A 13,295-nucleotide genomic window follows, 5' to 3' on the forward strand; every position below is an offset into this window, starting at 1 on the left:
CTTAAAGGAACCTCAAAAGGAAGATGGAAGTGCCACTCTTTATCAAGCTGAAAGATGAGCTGTATGATGAATGCCTACAAGAGTGGAAAAAGTTGAATAAGGGACTTTTAACATTTCTTTCAGCTAAAGAAACTTTCTAGGGATATTTAGTGTCCCGAATAGCTCCTAAAGCTTTTCAGTCACTACACCAGAGCTGATAGGGAAGACACTTTCAAAAGCGGTGTCCACCTACCAGAGAGAAGTGGACAAGAAAATCCAACTTATCCATGAGAAATGCTATCAAAAGTTGAACACAGTTCTCCTGCAATTCGAAAGCGATAATTCAGCTCTTCTCCAAAAGAGAAGTGATGTAGTCTTAGGTTTAGGACAGGATCACTATGGTCCTCGCAGAAAATTTCCCCCCAAACATCAAGAATCGGCTCTACTGCGGACTACAAAATAGTTTGCAGCTATTTAAAAATCAGACACAAAATCTCGCTTTGAATCACTCACTTAGCGAAATTAGGAGAAGAATAAGAACTAGCAAAATTAATGAGTATGATTCAGATGACCAAAGAATTAGATAACCCTCAAACATTAGTGCATGAGGGATAAAATTCGTCGTTAAAATTGGTAACAATGCCATAATGTTGGCTGTGGTCGTAGCTGCTGCTGATCAGATTTCGCAGTAGAAGCGTTGCCAAAAGCTTTAGAAACTAACGGGATAGTGGGCGAATCTTTATGTGGCTTTGTCTTCAAACGGGGCGTGTAAGAGACCCCCAGAGTAACGAGTATTCCTCGGAGTTAGCACCGAAGAAGGACTTAGCGGGTTGACTGGCTGCCTCCCACGGGATAGTATTTACAGCCTTCATAACTAGCGGTAAGCGCTTCATTCGGCAATTTGCGCAAGTAGCAGTACTATCTCGTTCTATGCCATGGGCTATCAAGTGGCTCTCGCAAAATTTAGTGCATCGGGGGTTGCAGTGCAAAAGGTTGCGGAGGCCCAAAGATCTGACAACGATGGCACTGACCAACTCGGGTACACTTCCGGTTCCTCCACTCGAATTTGATTAGAGATAGTTTTCAGTTCTAATACCTTTGTCTCCCAATTATGGGAATATGTACTAAAATTAGTAGGGCAAACGCTTGGAATGGTTCCTTTGTGCTCGGTAGCGAGAAACTTGTAGCTATAAGATTGGCTTTGGTTGTATTCAAATTTTGGGCTAATTAACTTGAATGCTGAATCTTCGCGATGAGTACTAGCAATGATTAGCTTCTGTTGCATTCAAATTATCCAGGCTAATTAACTTGGCTACTAACTTCTTACGCGTTGTATACTTGCATTACCTGTAGAAGTCGTTGCGAATTAAGATATTGAAAACTCCGTTATATGGAATGGTAATCTCCTAACTTCTCGTTGCTCGCACATGTACTAGCGCTTTGTATCAATTTTTAGATTCTACAATCCTACCTTCTTAAACGCTTGTCTTGCGCAAGCAACCATTCTAGCGCAACCGCTTAGCTCGAAAGGATGGAACGCCCTGAACGCGCAAATCCTACTCAACGGTTGAAAGATCGAGTCCACAGTAAATCCCACGGAGGACCAATTTCAAAGGCTTTTCCTCAGGTAGTTGATAAGTAAAGAATTGAAAACTCTTAACTCGCAAGAACGCTGTTATAGAGCGGTAAGCGTTGGCTGTCATAGGAAATATCTTAATCCTAAGGCGGATATCTCTGGATAGTGTAATATTCACGCCGTTGATTTGCAAAAGTTGGATTAGCAAGACCACTTTGTTTTCACAGAGTAAAGGGAGGAATCTTTTAAGAGATTTCCGTTTCATTGAATCGTTCATCTTTCTTAAGGGCAGTGCCAATACTCATCTCAATGACTACGCGGCGCTGTAAAGCTTTTACGGGCTTTTCCAGATCTCCTTAGATTTCGCTACTCTCGCTACTCTTATTTAAGCTGTTATAAGTTGTAATACTTCCCATGTTATTACTAAAATTTTTACCACTACTTGAATTATTAATACTAACAGGGTGGTTGCTCTCGGGTATACTACAAATAAAAACACTATTATGAGAAGTATTAATATTATTACGACAACTACAACTACTATTGCTACTAAAACCTACTTTACCTTTGACAGTTTCTTTTTTTTTTGATTAACTCTAAGTTCTCGCTTTCTTCTAAGCAAGAGTCTGTGGCTGACCTAGAGTTCGTAAAGCCTAGTAAACATTATTATTAGTCAACAATTTAAAAGGCTTCTTTCATCTCTTCAACTTTAGTTTATCCTGAATAGTTTTTATGCGCTCAGTAAGTTTAGCTTATGTCCACTCTAACTCTCTTCAGTTTTCTTCGTTGACAGCTAATAAGTTCAAGGTTCGCAGCTCTTTTTCAGTAGAGGGGATCATTTTTTAAAACAGATAAAACGTAGATAAAAAAAGAATAAAGAGAAAAGAGATCGTAACGAAATAATAATAACTTAAAAATATATCAAAAAAATAAACAACCTATATAAGTTCTACACCAAAGATAGCGTGCACGACATAGTAGTCACGTGGGCGTGGAATACAACTTAAGCTTGTTAATAAGCATTTTATTGTTTTGATAACGTTGAGGAAGTATATTAAATAATGAACTGATTAAATAAGCTTTATTTTTAGATAATTATATTTCGTTCTTAGCATTTTTTGCATATATATCTTACATTGATTAAACTTTATTTCGTTCTGTACTATATTTGCACGGACATTTTAAGAAAGGTAAAGATTTAAGTTACAGTAGAGAATAGTTAAGTTTTATTGTAATAAACTAATTTATTTATCAAACAAAAAAAATATTATTATTTAACTGAAACTCACGCCCTTTTTTTTGACTAAAGATATTTCTTACCAAATTTAAAATAACCATAAATAATATGTGTAAAATAAATAATTGTATTGTATGATTGCAGTTTACATGGATTCAGTTTATGAAATTGAAAACTATAGCGCCTCTCCTAATTCAGAAGACGAGGTGAAAGTTCCCAATTTTACTAAAGAGAGCAATTCCTCTTATGTACTAACAAGTTAACTCTTATATTTTTTATGTTTGTTATCTACTTTATGCTTCATATTTAAATACTTGTACAATATTTCAAATAAATTTTAAGGAAAAGCTTCTGTCAGAAGCCTTAAAAACAACTTCTTTTGAAGATTTAACAACTTTACAAAATAAAATTGGTTCTAAGAAATTTGAACAAATTCTTCAATCTTTGGTTCCTTCTTTGGAGAAGCCTATTAAGGATTTTAGCCAACGAATAAAAGTTCCGAAATTTAAAAAAAATAAGTAATTAAAGTTTTTACAACCGTTTATTAATGTTTTTTTAACGTTCCTCTATTTTATAACTTTTAGTAAACGTTATAAGTATAAATTATATTTTTTAAATATTTTCTGTAGATTTATAATATTAATAACTTCCGGTTTATACTTAATTAGACCCATCGAGATCTCCTCAAAGAAAAAAGTGTCAAAGCAACGCCTTTTATTACCTTATAACAAATCTGTAACTTAATTTTTTCGATTGACTTTATAATTATATTATTTAAGTTTTTATTAAACTATTAAAAATTTTTATTATATTTTTATCATACTTTGTTTATATTAATCTTAATTTTTATAATAAATTAAGAATTAAAGGTTAACTGCACAACGCCCATAACTTTTAAATACTATTTTTTATTTTATTAATAATAAAGAAATTTCGTTAAAGTAATTGTATAGCAGATTTAAATTAAATTAAATTTGATATTGAATTTATATTTTTTTAAAATTTTTTATATTTACTACCATTTTTAATTGGTAAGAAACCACGTGATCCTCGTTTTGACGAAAATTGCGGCCATCATAATCAAGATTTATGGGAAAAGGCGTATTCTTTTTTAGACGAGTATAAGGCTAAAGAAGAAGAAGGTTTTCTTACTTTATTTTTTGTATTTAAAAGTTTTGAAATTTACTAGAAATCATTTTATTTTATAGTTTGCTTTATTTTATTTAGTAAATAAATTTTCTTATTATTTAATGTGTACAATAATATAGATTGTTTTTATTTTTTAAAAATTAAATTCAGTTGTATAAAAAGTATTAAATTGCGTTAATTAAATTTTTTCCTTTAAATATTATTTGTTAATTTTATGTAAGAATTAATATTATTTCTAAGAAAAAGGATTTAATTTACTATTAATTTATATAATTTAGATTGGAAGATTAGGCAAGTTATTAAAGTTTTATATCAAAGATTGCTTTTGAATAAATTCTTTGTTAATTTTATAGACTTATAATGTATTTTTTAGTTTAATAATTTTCTTTAAAAAATATTATAGTTATTTTTTTTTAGTTTTGTTAAATTTTATATAATATTGAAAAAAAAGATAATTTTTTGTAGATTAAATTTAATTGATTATTTTTGTTTAGTAATTTTTTTGTAACATGTAATAATTTTGTTTAGCAAATTACTAATTATTCATGAAAATTTAGAAATTAAAAAGATTTAATTTATTTTTACGTGGAAAAAAAGATTTGTATACTTTTTTATATTTTTAATTTTTTTATAAAAGGGTGTTTGACTTTACTACTTATTTTTTTTTAAAATTGTATTTAAATTATAAATTTTATACTCAAAATTAGAATTCAGTAATTAATTTTATTAAAAATTTTGACGCTGAAAAAAAAAAAGAAAAATTTGTATACTTTTGTAGACTTGTCATTAATTTTCTTCGTTGAGGGATTTTTAATTATTTATAATATTTAAATTATTATTTTAATTTTTTTTTGTAGTCGAAATTAGAATTGTTTAATAATTGATATTTTATAATTTTTTAATTTTGAAAAAGAGAAATTAGTATCTTTTCTAATTTTTCAAAGTTTATAGAAGAACGCGTTCAAGTTAAGTTTCTTTTTTATTATAAATTTAATGTATACATTTTATTTATTTTTTGGTTTTGTGATTATTATTAGTATCAGAAATTATTTAATTTAATATATCTAAATTGTAAATTTTATACCCGAGTTTCAATTTTACTATCAATCTTTTTAATTTTTTTCACAAAAGAAAATATGTATGCCTTTTTTATCTTTATAAAAGAGTGCGTTTAACTAATTTACTTATTTTGTTATAAATCTTACGTAAACTTTTTATTTACTTGTGTTTGTTTAGTATTTTTGGATTTGCCTATAAAGATTTAGTTAAATTATAGTACTATTGTTGAAGAATTTTATATATTTTTATTAATACTTCAAAAATATATAGTTTTTTTTTACTTTTTGTGAATCACTTTATTTGTTATGTAAAAACTCGATCCATTTTTCGGAACTAAAAATAATTTGTTAAAATTTAGTACAAAACATTGTAATAAATTTAGTTAATTATTAAAGCTTACACAGAGATTTAGAAATAAGCTGATTTACTTTTTATGTTTTTGTTGGCTTTAAAGAAATTTTTTTATTAGCGTTTACTTATTTAATTTGTAAAAGTGTACTTTATTTATTTAATAAAGAAAAGTAATTTAAAAATTTAAATTTTATTAAAAGTTAAACTAAACAAGTTTATTTTTGTGACTATTTGATTTATATTTTTTTATTATAAGCGCTGAAGAAAGAATTGTTGAAAACAAGAAATCTCCACCGGCGAAATGAACTACAGAAAATACTCTCTAAAAAAGTACTTGAGCCGCACATGGCTATTTAACCCTGATTAGTTTAAATCTTGAATGCTTGTTTGCCGTTGGCTATAAATATACTATAACTGCACTTTTTTTTAAATTTTGCGCCTTTATTAAGTATTGATCATGTTTTTAACTTTTTTTTAATTATAATTTTACAATAACTTTTTTGTTTTTTTTTTAACAGCAACAAGAAGCTAGAAATAAGCAAGAAAAACTGCGCAAGCAAACTTTTAGAAGAAATTATCGTAAAACTGAAGCTGAGCGTGTTAGGAAAGGAAAGAAGCCGTTTTACTTGAAAAACTGTACTCGACTTAAAATTTCGTTTTAGAATTTATTAATTAATTATATAAGAAAAATTAAATTAATATAATATATAATTAATATTTATAGAATCTTTTTTTAGAATTTATTATTAAAAATTAAAAAGGTAAGCGAAATTTGCATTTTTCTTTTTTTAAACAAATCCAATTTGTATAAAAAATAAATAATTTGTATATTATTTATAAATATTCAAAGAGAACTTTGTATTAGAAAATATAATTCATTAAAGATGTAATTTATTTCTTAGACAAGATAAATTTGTATAATAGAAATAAAATTTATATTAAAAATTGTTTATAAATTTTGAAAAGAAATTTATAATGCTCTGCAATACTTTATAAATATTTTTTGTAAGGCAAAAAGATTTAAATTTTTAATAAATATATATAATTTTTATGCTTAAGAATTTTAAGAGCGAAGTTACCAATAAGCATTCTTTTTCGTTGTTTACTAATTTTAGTTAACTTTGCTCGAACGTGGCGTGCTTTCTGGAGGAATTTAGATTCAATTTATAATATTTTTGTTGATCTTTTATATTTACATGCTTAACTTCTTTACTTTTTGATTTTTTTACAATAAATCGCTGTTTTGTCAGAAATTTTAAATTTTGTCAATAGTTTTAATTGATGAAACGATCTTTAATTTTATTAAATTGGTTTTAAAAGATTATTGCGCATTCGTTAATTTAGCGTTTTATTAGTATTAATTTTTGCGGCTCATTTTCTTATTAGGGATTTAAGGTTTAATTATATTTTAAATTTTTTTGGGATTACTTTAAGGAAATTCCGTTAGATTTATAAATTTCTTATGAACCCTTCTTTCTTGGTTAACAAAATTGTTGCAGTTTTTACGAATTTCAACTTTTTGGAGATTAAAAAAAACGATATTCTGAATTATTTAAGAGTTTGCAAGGCTCCGTGTTTTTATTTTTTTTTATAATTTTCTAGTTAGATTAAAATACTCAAAACAACTTGTATTTCGCTCTTTAGATTTTTATAAATTTACTTAAATTTTTTTTTATTGTTGTTTAATACCTTAAATGGAGTTTTGCTTTTCCTGCTTAAAGTTTTTTTTTAATATAATTTTTCTTTTTTTGTTACAGAGAATTAATTTACTTATTAAAAAATTGGTAATTTTTTTTTTTAATTTAATGTTATTTTTGCAGCTGAAGAAAAAAAGTTATTACTACTACAAAAATATAATGAGTTAAAAGAAAAAGGAAAACTGGAAGAATATTTATCCAAAAGAAGACAGAAACACGCTTCAAAAGACCGCAAGTTTGTGCCATCGGAAAGAAGATGATCTTGCATTTTTATTAAAAAATTTTTAATCTAAGTTTTATATATTAATTTTTTAAATTTAGTGGTTTTTCATTTATAATAGTTTTTTGTTAAGAGACTTGGTTATTATAAGAAAAGGAAAAGTTTAAAAATTATTAAAAATTTTATTTTATTATATATAAACAATATGGCTTTACGGAATGTAAAAAAAAAAGTAGTGGTAAAGAAAAGTTATAGTTTATTATAATTAATTTATTAAATTGAGAGAGCCTGATTATATTTTTTAGGTTTTTAAAAATTATAACATCCATATATAAAAAGAAGTTTAATTTATATTAAAAGATTTAACAGTCTTCAAAATTTTGTAGTGGTAAAAAAAGGTTTTGTTTTTATGCCTGATTATGAAATATGAGATTCTAAAAAGTTTTCTGAGAAATACGTATTAAGTATTTTAGCAGAATTTGTAAATATGTATTGGTAAAAAGTAGCTAGCTTTCTGTTTATCTATTATAAGATTCTCAAAAGTTTGAAAAAATAAGTAAAGAATTTTATGTTATTATTGTAGATAATATGTTTTCACAGAATTTATAATTTTGTATTACTAAGAAAAGTTGACTTATTAATTTATTTTTTTGGGAGTACCTTATTATCTATTATAAGTTTCTTAAAAAAATTTTATAAAATATGTAAGTGTAATTTTTATTTTTGTTATAATATGTTTTAACAGAGTTTATAAATTGTAATAGTAAAAAAAGTTTTATTTTTTATAATTTATTTATTTTATTGATTTTGCCTGATTCTTTATTATATGATTCCTTAAAGGTTATTAAAAATACGTAATAAACGTAGTAATTTTTATTTTAATTATAAAACAATATGTCTTAACAGACTTTAAATATTTGATAGGTTAAAATCTTATGGTTTTTTAATTTTGTCTATTATAAGAGGTTTTTAATTACGTAGTTGGTGCGCGAGAAGAGAAGAATAAGTCAAAAAATAAAGTTTTGAGAGAAGATGTTAAAATTTATAATTTTTTTGTAGCTCAAATTACAATTGTATTTGGTCTTGTTGAACAGATAAGCAAATATGCACCGGAATGGATGTTTGTAATAAATTTTAATTCATTTTCAATAACAGGAAAAAAAGCGGTATCTATACTTAACCCATTATAAACAACTATTTACAATCCCTTTTTTTTTCGTTCACAGGCCAATTAATATTTTTCTAATTGTTTTTAACAAGTTTTATTTTATCTTTAAAAAAAAATCAATGATTCACATCGCTTTTTCTTTGCTCTTTAAAATCCTTTATTTTGTGGCAACATACTATTTAAGAGTCACATTATTTGAAAACGTGAATACTCTGCGTTAAATAATAATTTTTTACTACAAAAACTGTTGACTTTTGGTATTTTTTAATTAAAAAAAAATTTAAATTAGTTAGCGAGTGGTTCTTAAAAATATAAACTTTTTTGAAGCACTTCCCTTTTTTTCTGCAAAAAACAATATTATACACCATATTGGGCCATGATTTAAAAAAAAATGAATCTGCTTACAAGAAAAATCCAGGACTGGCTAGTAATCTTTGATTCGTTTTTTTTGGGTAATGCAGTTATCTCTCTGTTCTTCGGTTAAATTTTTTACTTAAATTTTTTTTTTACTTTTCTTGTTTAATTTTATGATTTGTAAAATATTATTTTTTTAGTATAATAAAAAACCAGCTCTATACCTCCCACGCGTCTTGTGACCTGCTTTGTTTTAAAACTATTGTTAAATAAATACAAAGGAAAGAGATTTATTTAAACTACTTTAAATTATAAAATAGATAATTATTTCTTTTAGTTCGTCGACCTATTTAACAAATTTACAAACTTACGGACTATTCAGGAATACTTAAGCAGAGCTTTGCTAAAAAGAATGAAAGCTTTACCTTTAATTAAAATATGATAATGAAATTTCACACTGATAAAGTCATACTATATGAAAAACATTGTGTACAAACCTGTTCTTTAAGATAAACAATTTTTTACTATTCTTTGCTAAAGTGCATATTAAAAAAAAAAAATTTGTATATCCCTTTTTCCTTTGCTTTGTGCTTTTTAATGCATAATGATGATAACTCGTAATTAAATTAGAAAAAATGCAGGATTTTTAATTTAGGGTGCTACATATATATATATATTAAAAAAATGTGTTGGACCAAAACAGTCTTGTTTTTTCCGAATTAAATTGTCATCTTTAAAAAAAAATTGCATTAAATTCTAATTTCGCTACACATAATATAATAATAAAAGAGTTAAACTACATTAGTCATTGGTTAGTTTTTAACGAAGTTGCATTAAATTCTAATAAAATATTGCTACGTATCTATATTTTTTAAAATTAATGAGTTAAATCAAAATAGTCGTGTTTTTGATCGAATAATTTATGCTGGTTATAAGAAAAGTTAATTTAATATCAATAAAATATTGCAAGAACTTTTGTTATATAAATATAGTAAAAAGAGAACCTACATTGCCAAAAAGATTTATATATTACCCGATTATAAATTTAGGCAACTTTTTTTTAATAACTTTTCCTAGAAAGTTCGAAATATATTATTTTTTCTAGTGGAGGATTTATAATAACCCACTCAACAATTTTTGTTAAGTTGGTGAGGATTATGCCTTATAATACTTTGTGTGTGTTTTACCATCTTTTACAGTACCGCAAGTCGCAAAGATTTCAGCTAATATTTTTTTAAAATTCAAACCAAATTTTTTAACAAGTTAAATATTTTGATCCATAAAAAAAATAAATAGATGAAGACTGGACCTACGCCATTTTATTATCGCTTAAGCTAACTTTACATTTTATGCTTTACCAATTCGACTACTTTATAAACTTTTAAATAGTTTTTCTCTGCATAACACGTGCAAATTTATAATTATAGTTTAAAAATTTTGTACTTGCTTACAAAATAATTAAACTAATTCAGAAATTAAAAATATTTTTGTTATACAGATCCTACTTATAAAAAAGTAATTATAAGTTTGTAAAGATAGATAAGAAATGATATGAAATGTAGAACTTTATTATTTAATTTCAATATTATCATCATGTAATTTTCCCTATTCATTGCCAGAATTCTGGTAAGAAATAGAGTCATCATAGCCATTAAGATCGCCGTAATCTATAGAATTATTAATTAAAAATTAAAAAAAAAATTAAAGGTTTTATAAGATTTATTTTAGTGCAAAATTGCTAAATAACTAATGAAGATGCAACGAGCCAGCATTGCCAACTCTTAAAATTATGGAAATACCAACTAAAATTCGTGATAGTTTAAAAAAATATATCTACAAATAAAATAAAAAATTTACTTCAGTTTGCTTTCTTTATTAACTAAATGTATCGTAAACCTTTAAAATATTTTCCTTTTTTTAAAAATAAAAATTATTTTAAAAGAGCTTACCATAACCATAAGAAGCTCCTTCTCTCCTATATTCTATGTAGGAGTAGTAACAAGGGATAATCTATTATATTTGTTTAGTAATTATCTTTAAAAAAAATAAATTTAAAAATTAATTTTTAATATTTTAAATTACTTTCCAAAATTAGTTTTAAATGGTGTTAAAAAAGTAGAGATATACCCACGCTAAGAAAAGAAAGAAGGAAAACGCGATGGCAGCCTGTATATTATTGATGGCTCTTATCGAAAGTACTATATCAGTTTTTCTCCATTGATCAGTTGTATAGCAAAAACCAACAAAAAAGATTAATGAAAATATTATGCCTTTTTTATATAATAAATATTTTAAGAAGAAAAATAAATATAAGGATTAAGAATTTAAAGCACAATCAAACAACCTATGACCAGCTCGAATAACAATAGCCTTCTCTTATAAGCTTCTTCGATAAATCCTGTTAAATATGTAACTACAAGATTTCATTAAACGTATACTTATAATATATTATAATTTTAAGATATACCCAAAAGTGCAAGACTGATAATAAAAGAAAAAAATTCCGAAAATGATGCTAATAAAAATACAAATTTAAAGTTATATTTTCTAAAAAATAAAAAAATTAAACAGACCACAAAGTTTACAATGTGAAAAAAAGTTATTATATAACTAACTTATAGTTACAAGCACCACTTTTATTCACAATGCACACACTATTAGCGAAACCTTCATCAGCTACGCAACCAAAAACAATGATGGAAAACAGCTAAACAATTTCAATTAAAAGTTTATAGATTAGATTTGGGCCGAATCTAGAGCGTGAAAATGTAGAAGAAACTCACTATTATGGCAGCGTAGGCAATGAGCCTAGGCGATTCCAAGATTTGGTACCACATACTTAATGGACCAGCTTTGCCTTATCTCTTGTCAAAACTTCCAAAGCAAGAAATAAGTTTACCCTAATGACAAACCACTTATACATGCGTTGCAGTGCATAAAAAAAAAGTTATGTACACTTTATATGAAGTCAGGTTTAATAGGAAATTAATACGAACTTAAAAAAACTGCCGTAAGAACTTGTGTACTTGCACAATTATCTCTTTGAAAGATATCAAGCACTCACATTTAAGTTGAGTGAAAACTGCAATGATTACGCTCTAAAAAACGTTTTTTTTTTAAAATAAAATGTAGGCCTTATTTTCAATTATTAAAAGGTTCATTAACTTGTAAGGATAATTAATAATTTTGTTTAATTTTTAAAGTCAAATTGTAATCTCTACTATGTTCGACTCTGTTAATATATAATTTAAACAAATTGTTATGTTTGTTTCTTACGTTAGCAGTTATAGCGCGTATACGTTCATCTCAGTCCCTAAAAGTATAGTGCGTTCATTATTATTAAAAAATTGTTTCTATTTCAGCTTAGTTTAAACTACTCAAGATTTAAATTTTATAAATAAATAAATTTTATAAATTCTGGCAATTAAAATAGTTTGAATTATTTATTCCATTACGGTAGATTAGTAGTAAAGAATTCGGTGGGCCTGTCAAAATGATAATTACGATATCCACGTAGAGGTACATGATTACTTACATATAAATTAAGAGGAATAAACATTATTCTTTTTCCAAAAATCCTCTAATTATGTTAATAGAAATCTTGCAAGAAATTACAGTAAAAGAAAAAATTTCCGTAGAGTAATAAAACTTAACATAAGTTTCTTAAAAAATTATAAAGTGTTTAGCTAATTTATCGTAAACATTGCCATATTTAGTTTTAATAAACAGATATTGGACTAAATTTGGTTGCTATCGCTCAGAATTTTTAATTTTTTTAAAAAATAAAAGTCAAATTTTTTTTTTTTTTAAAAAAAAAAACCCTGAGAAAAAGAACTACTTATTATATGCTTTACGAACTTATTAAAGTCAAGCAGGATGAAGAATCAACTTGTAACAATTACACACTAAAAGTGAATTACCTACTCTTTTTAAGTCATTAGTTTATAAACAATCTTTAAACATTTGCTACCTTCAGCTAAGCTTTAACATAAAAAAGAGAGAGTAGTTAGAATTCTAATTCATTGCCTTTGCTTGCATACTAGTAGTTAAACTAATTGAACAAGTTTTTACTTCTTTTAGATCAATATTGCTTTAACTTTAAACTTCTTGTGTAATTTGCTTTATCTTATATGATAAAACAGTGTTGCTCATCTGACTGTGTCTTATTAATGTTAAAACTTAATGTCAATATTTTATTACTCTATATATAACTAAGCCACTATCTATTATTAATTTGATCTATGAAACTATATAATTACTATTAACTACAAAAGTTATTAAATACCCATATATTACCTTTATAGAAGATCTGTATATCTTTGTGTTCTAGCCCTACAGATTAGAATCAATAATAATAACTCATAAACTGTAATAAGTGAAACAAAAATTACAAACATACGAACGCGAGACTGAAGCGAGAGCAGATAGCGCTGAACATTCTATATGTACCCATTTGCTTATTTGTTTGATACGATATTTATTAAAAATTTACCGTGTGCTTTAGA

At 25.7% G+C, this 13,295-nt stretch overlaps 1 protein-coding gene and 1 long non-coding RNA gene across 2 annotated transcripts; one reads left to right on the forward strand and one right to left on the reverse strand.

The window, feature by feature from the left end:
- The first annotated feature begins 1,246 nt into the window (after positions 1–1,246).
- Positions 1,247–7,308, forward strand: LOC135145254 (ribosomal RNA processing protein 36 homolog). Its single transcript, XM_064077367.1, has 9 exons — positions 1,247–1,377; positions 1,436–1,606; positions 2,937–3,040; positions 3,135–3,310; positions 3,461–3,527; positions 3,829–3,934; positions 5,608–5,681; positions 5,870–5,987; positions 7,172–7,308. Exons 3-9 carry the CDS (start codon positions 2,942–2,944, stop codon positions 7,306–7,308), a joined length of 777 nt encoding a protein of 258 aa, XP_063933437.1. The 5' UTR covers positions 1,247–1,377; positions 1,436–1,606; positions 2,937–2,941.
- A 3,076-nt stretch (positions 7,309–10,384) lies between these two features.
- LOC135145268 (uncharacterized) lies at positions 10,385–11,671 on the reverse strand. Its single transcript, XR_010283383.1, has 7 exons — positions 11,574–11,671; positions 11,406–11,497; positions 11,258–11,305; positions 11,135–11,203; positions 10,918–11,060; positions 10,740–10,800; positions 10,385–10,457 (listed from the first exon to the last, which is right to left on the reverse strand). It is a non-coding gene; the product is annotated as an uncharacterized LOC135145268 (long non-coding RNA).
- Between the last annotated feature and the right edge of the window lie 1,624 nt (positions 11,672–13,295).

Source organism: Zophobas morio, unplaced genomic scaffold (genome assembly GCF_036711695.1).
Source record: "Zophobas morio isolate AGI-343-1 ecotype UQ-CSIRO unplaced genomic scaffold, CSIRO_AGI_Zmor_V1 ptg000134l, whole genome shotgun sequence".
Classification (NCBI taxonomy): domain Eukaryota; kingdom Metazoa; phylum Arthropoda; class Insecta; order Coleoptera; family Tenebrionidae; genus Zophobas; species Zophobas morio.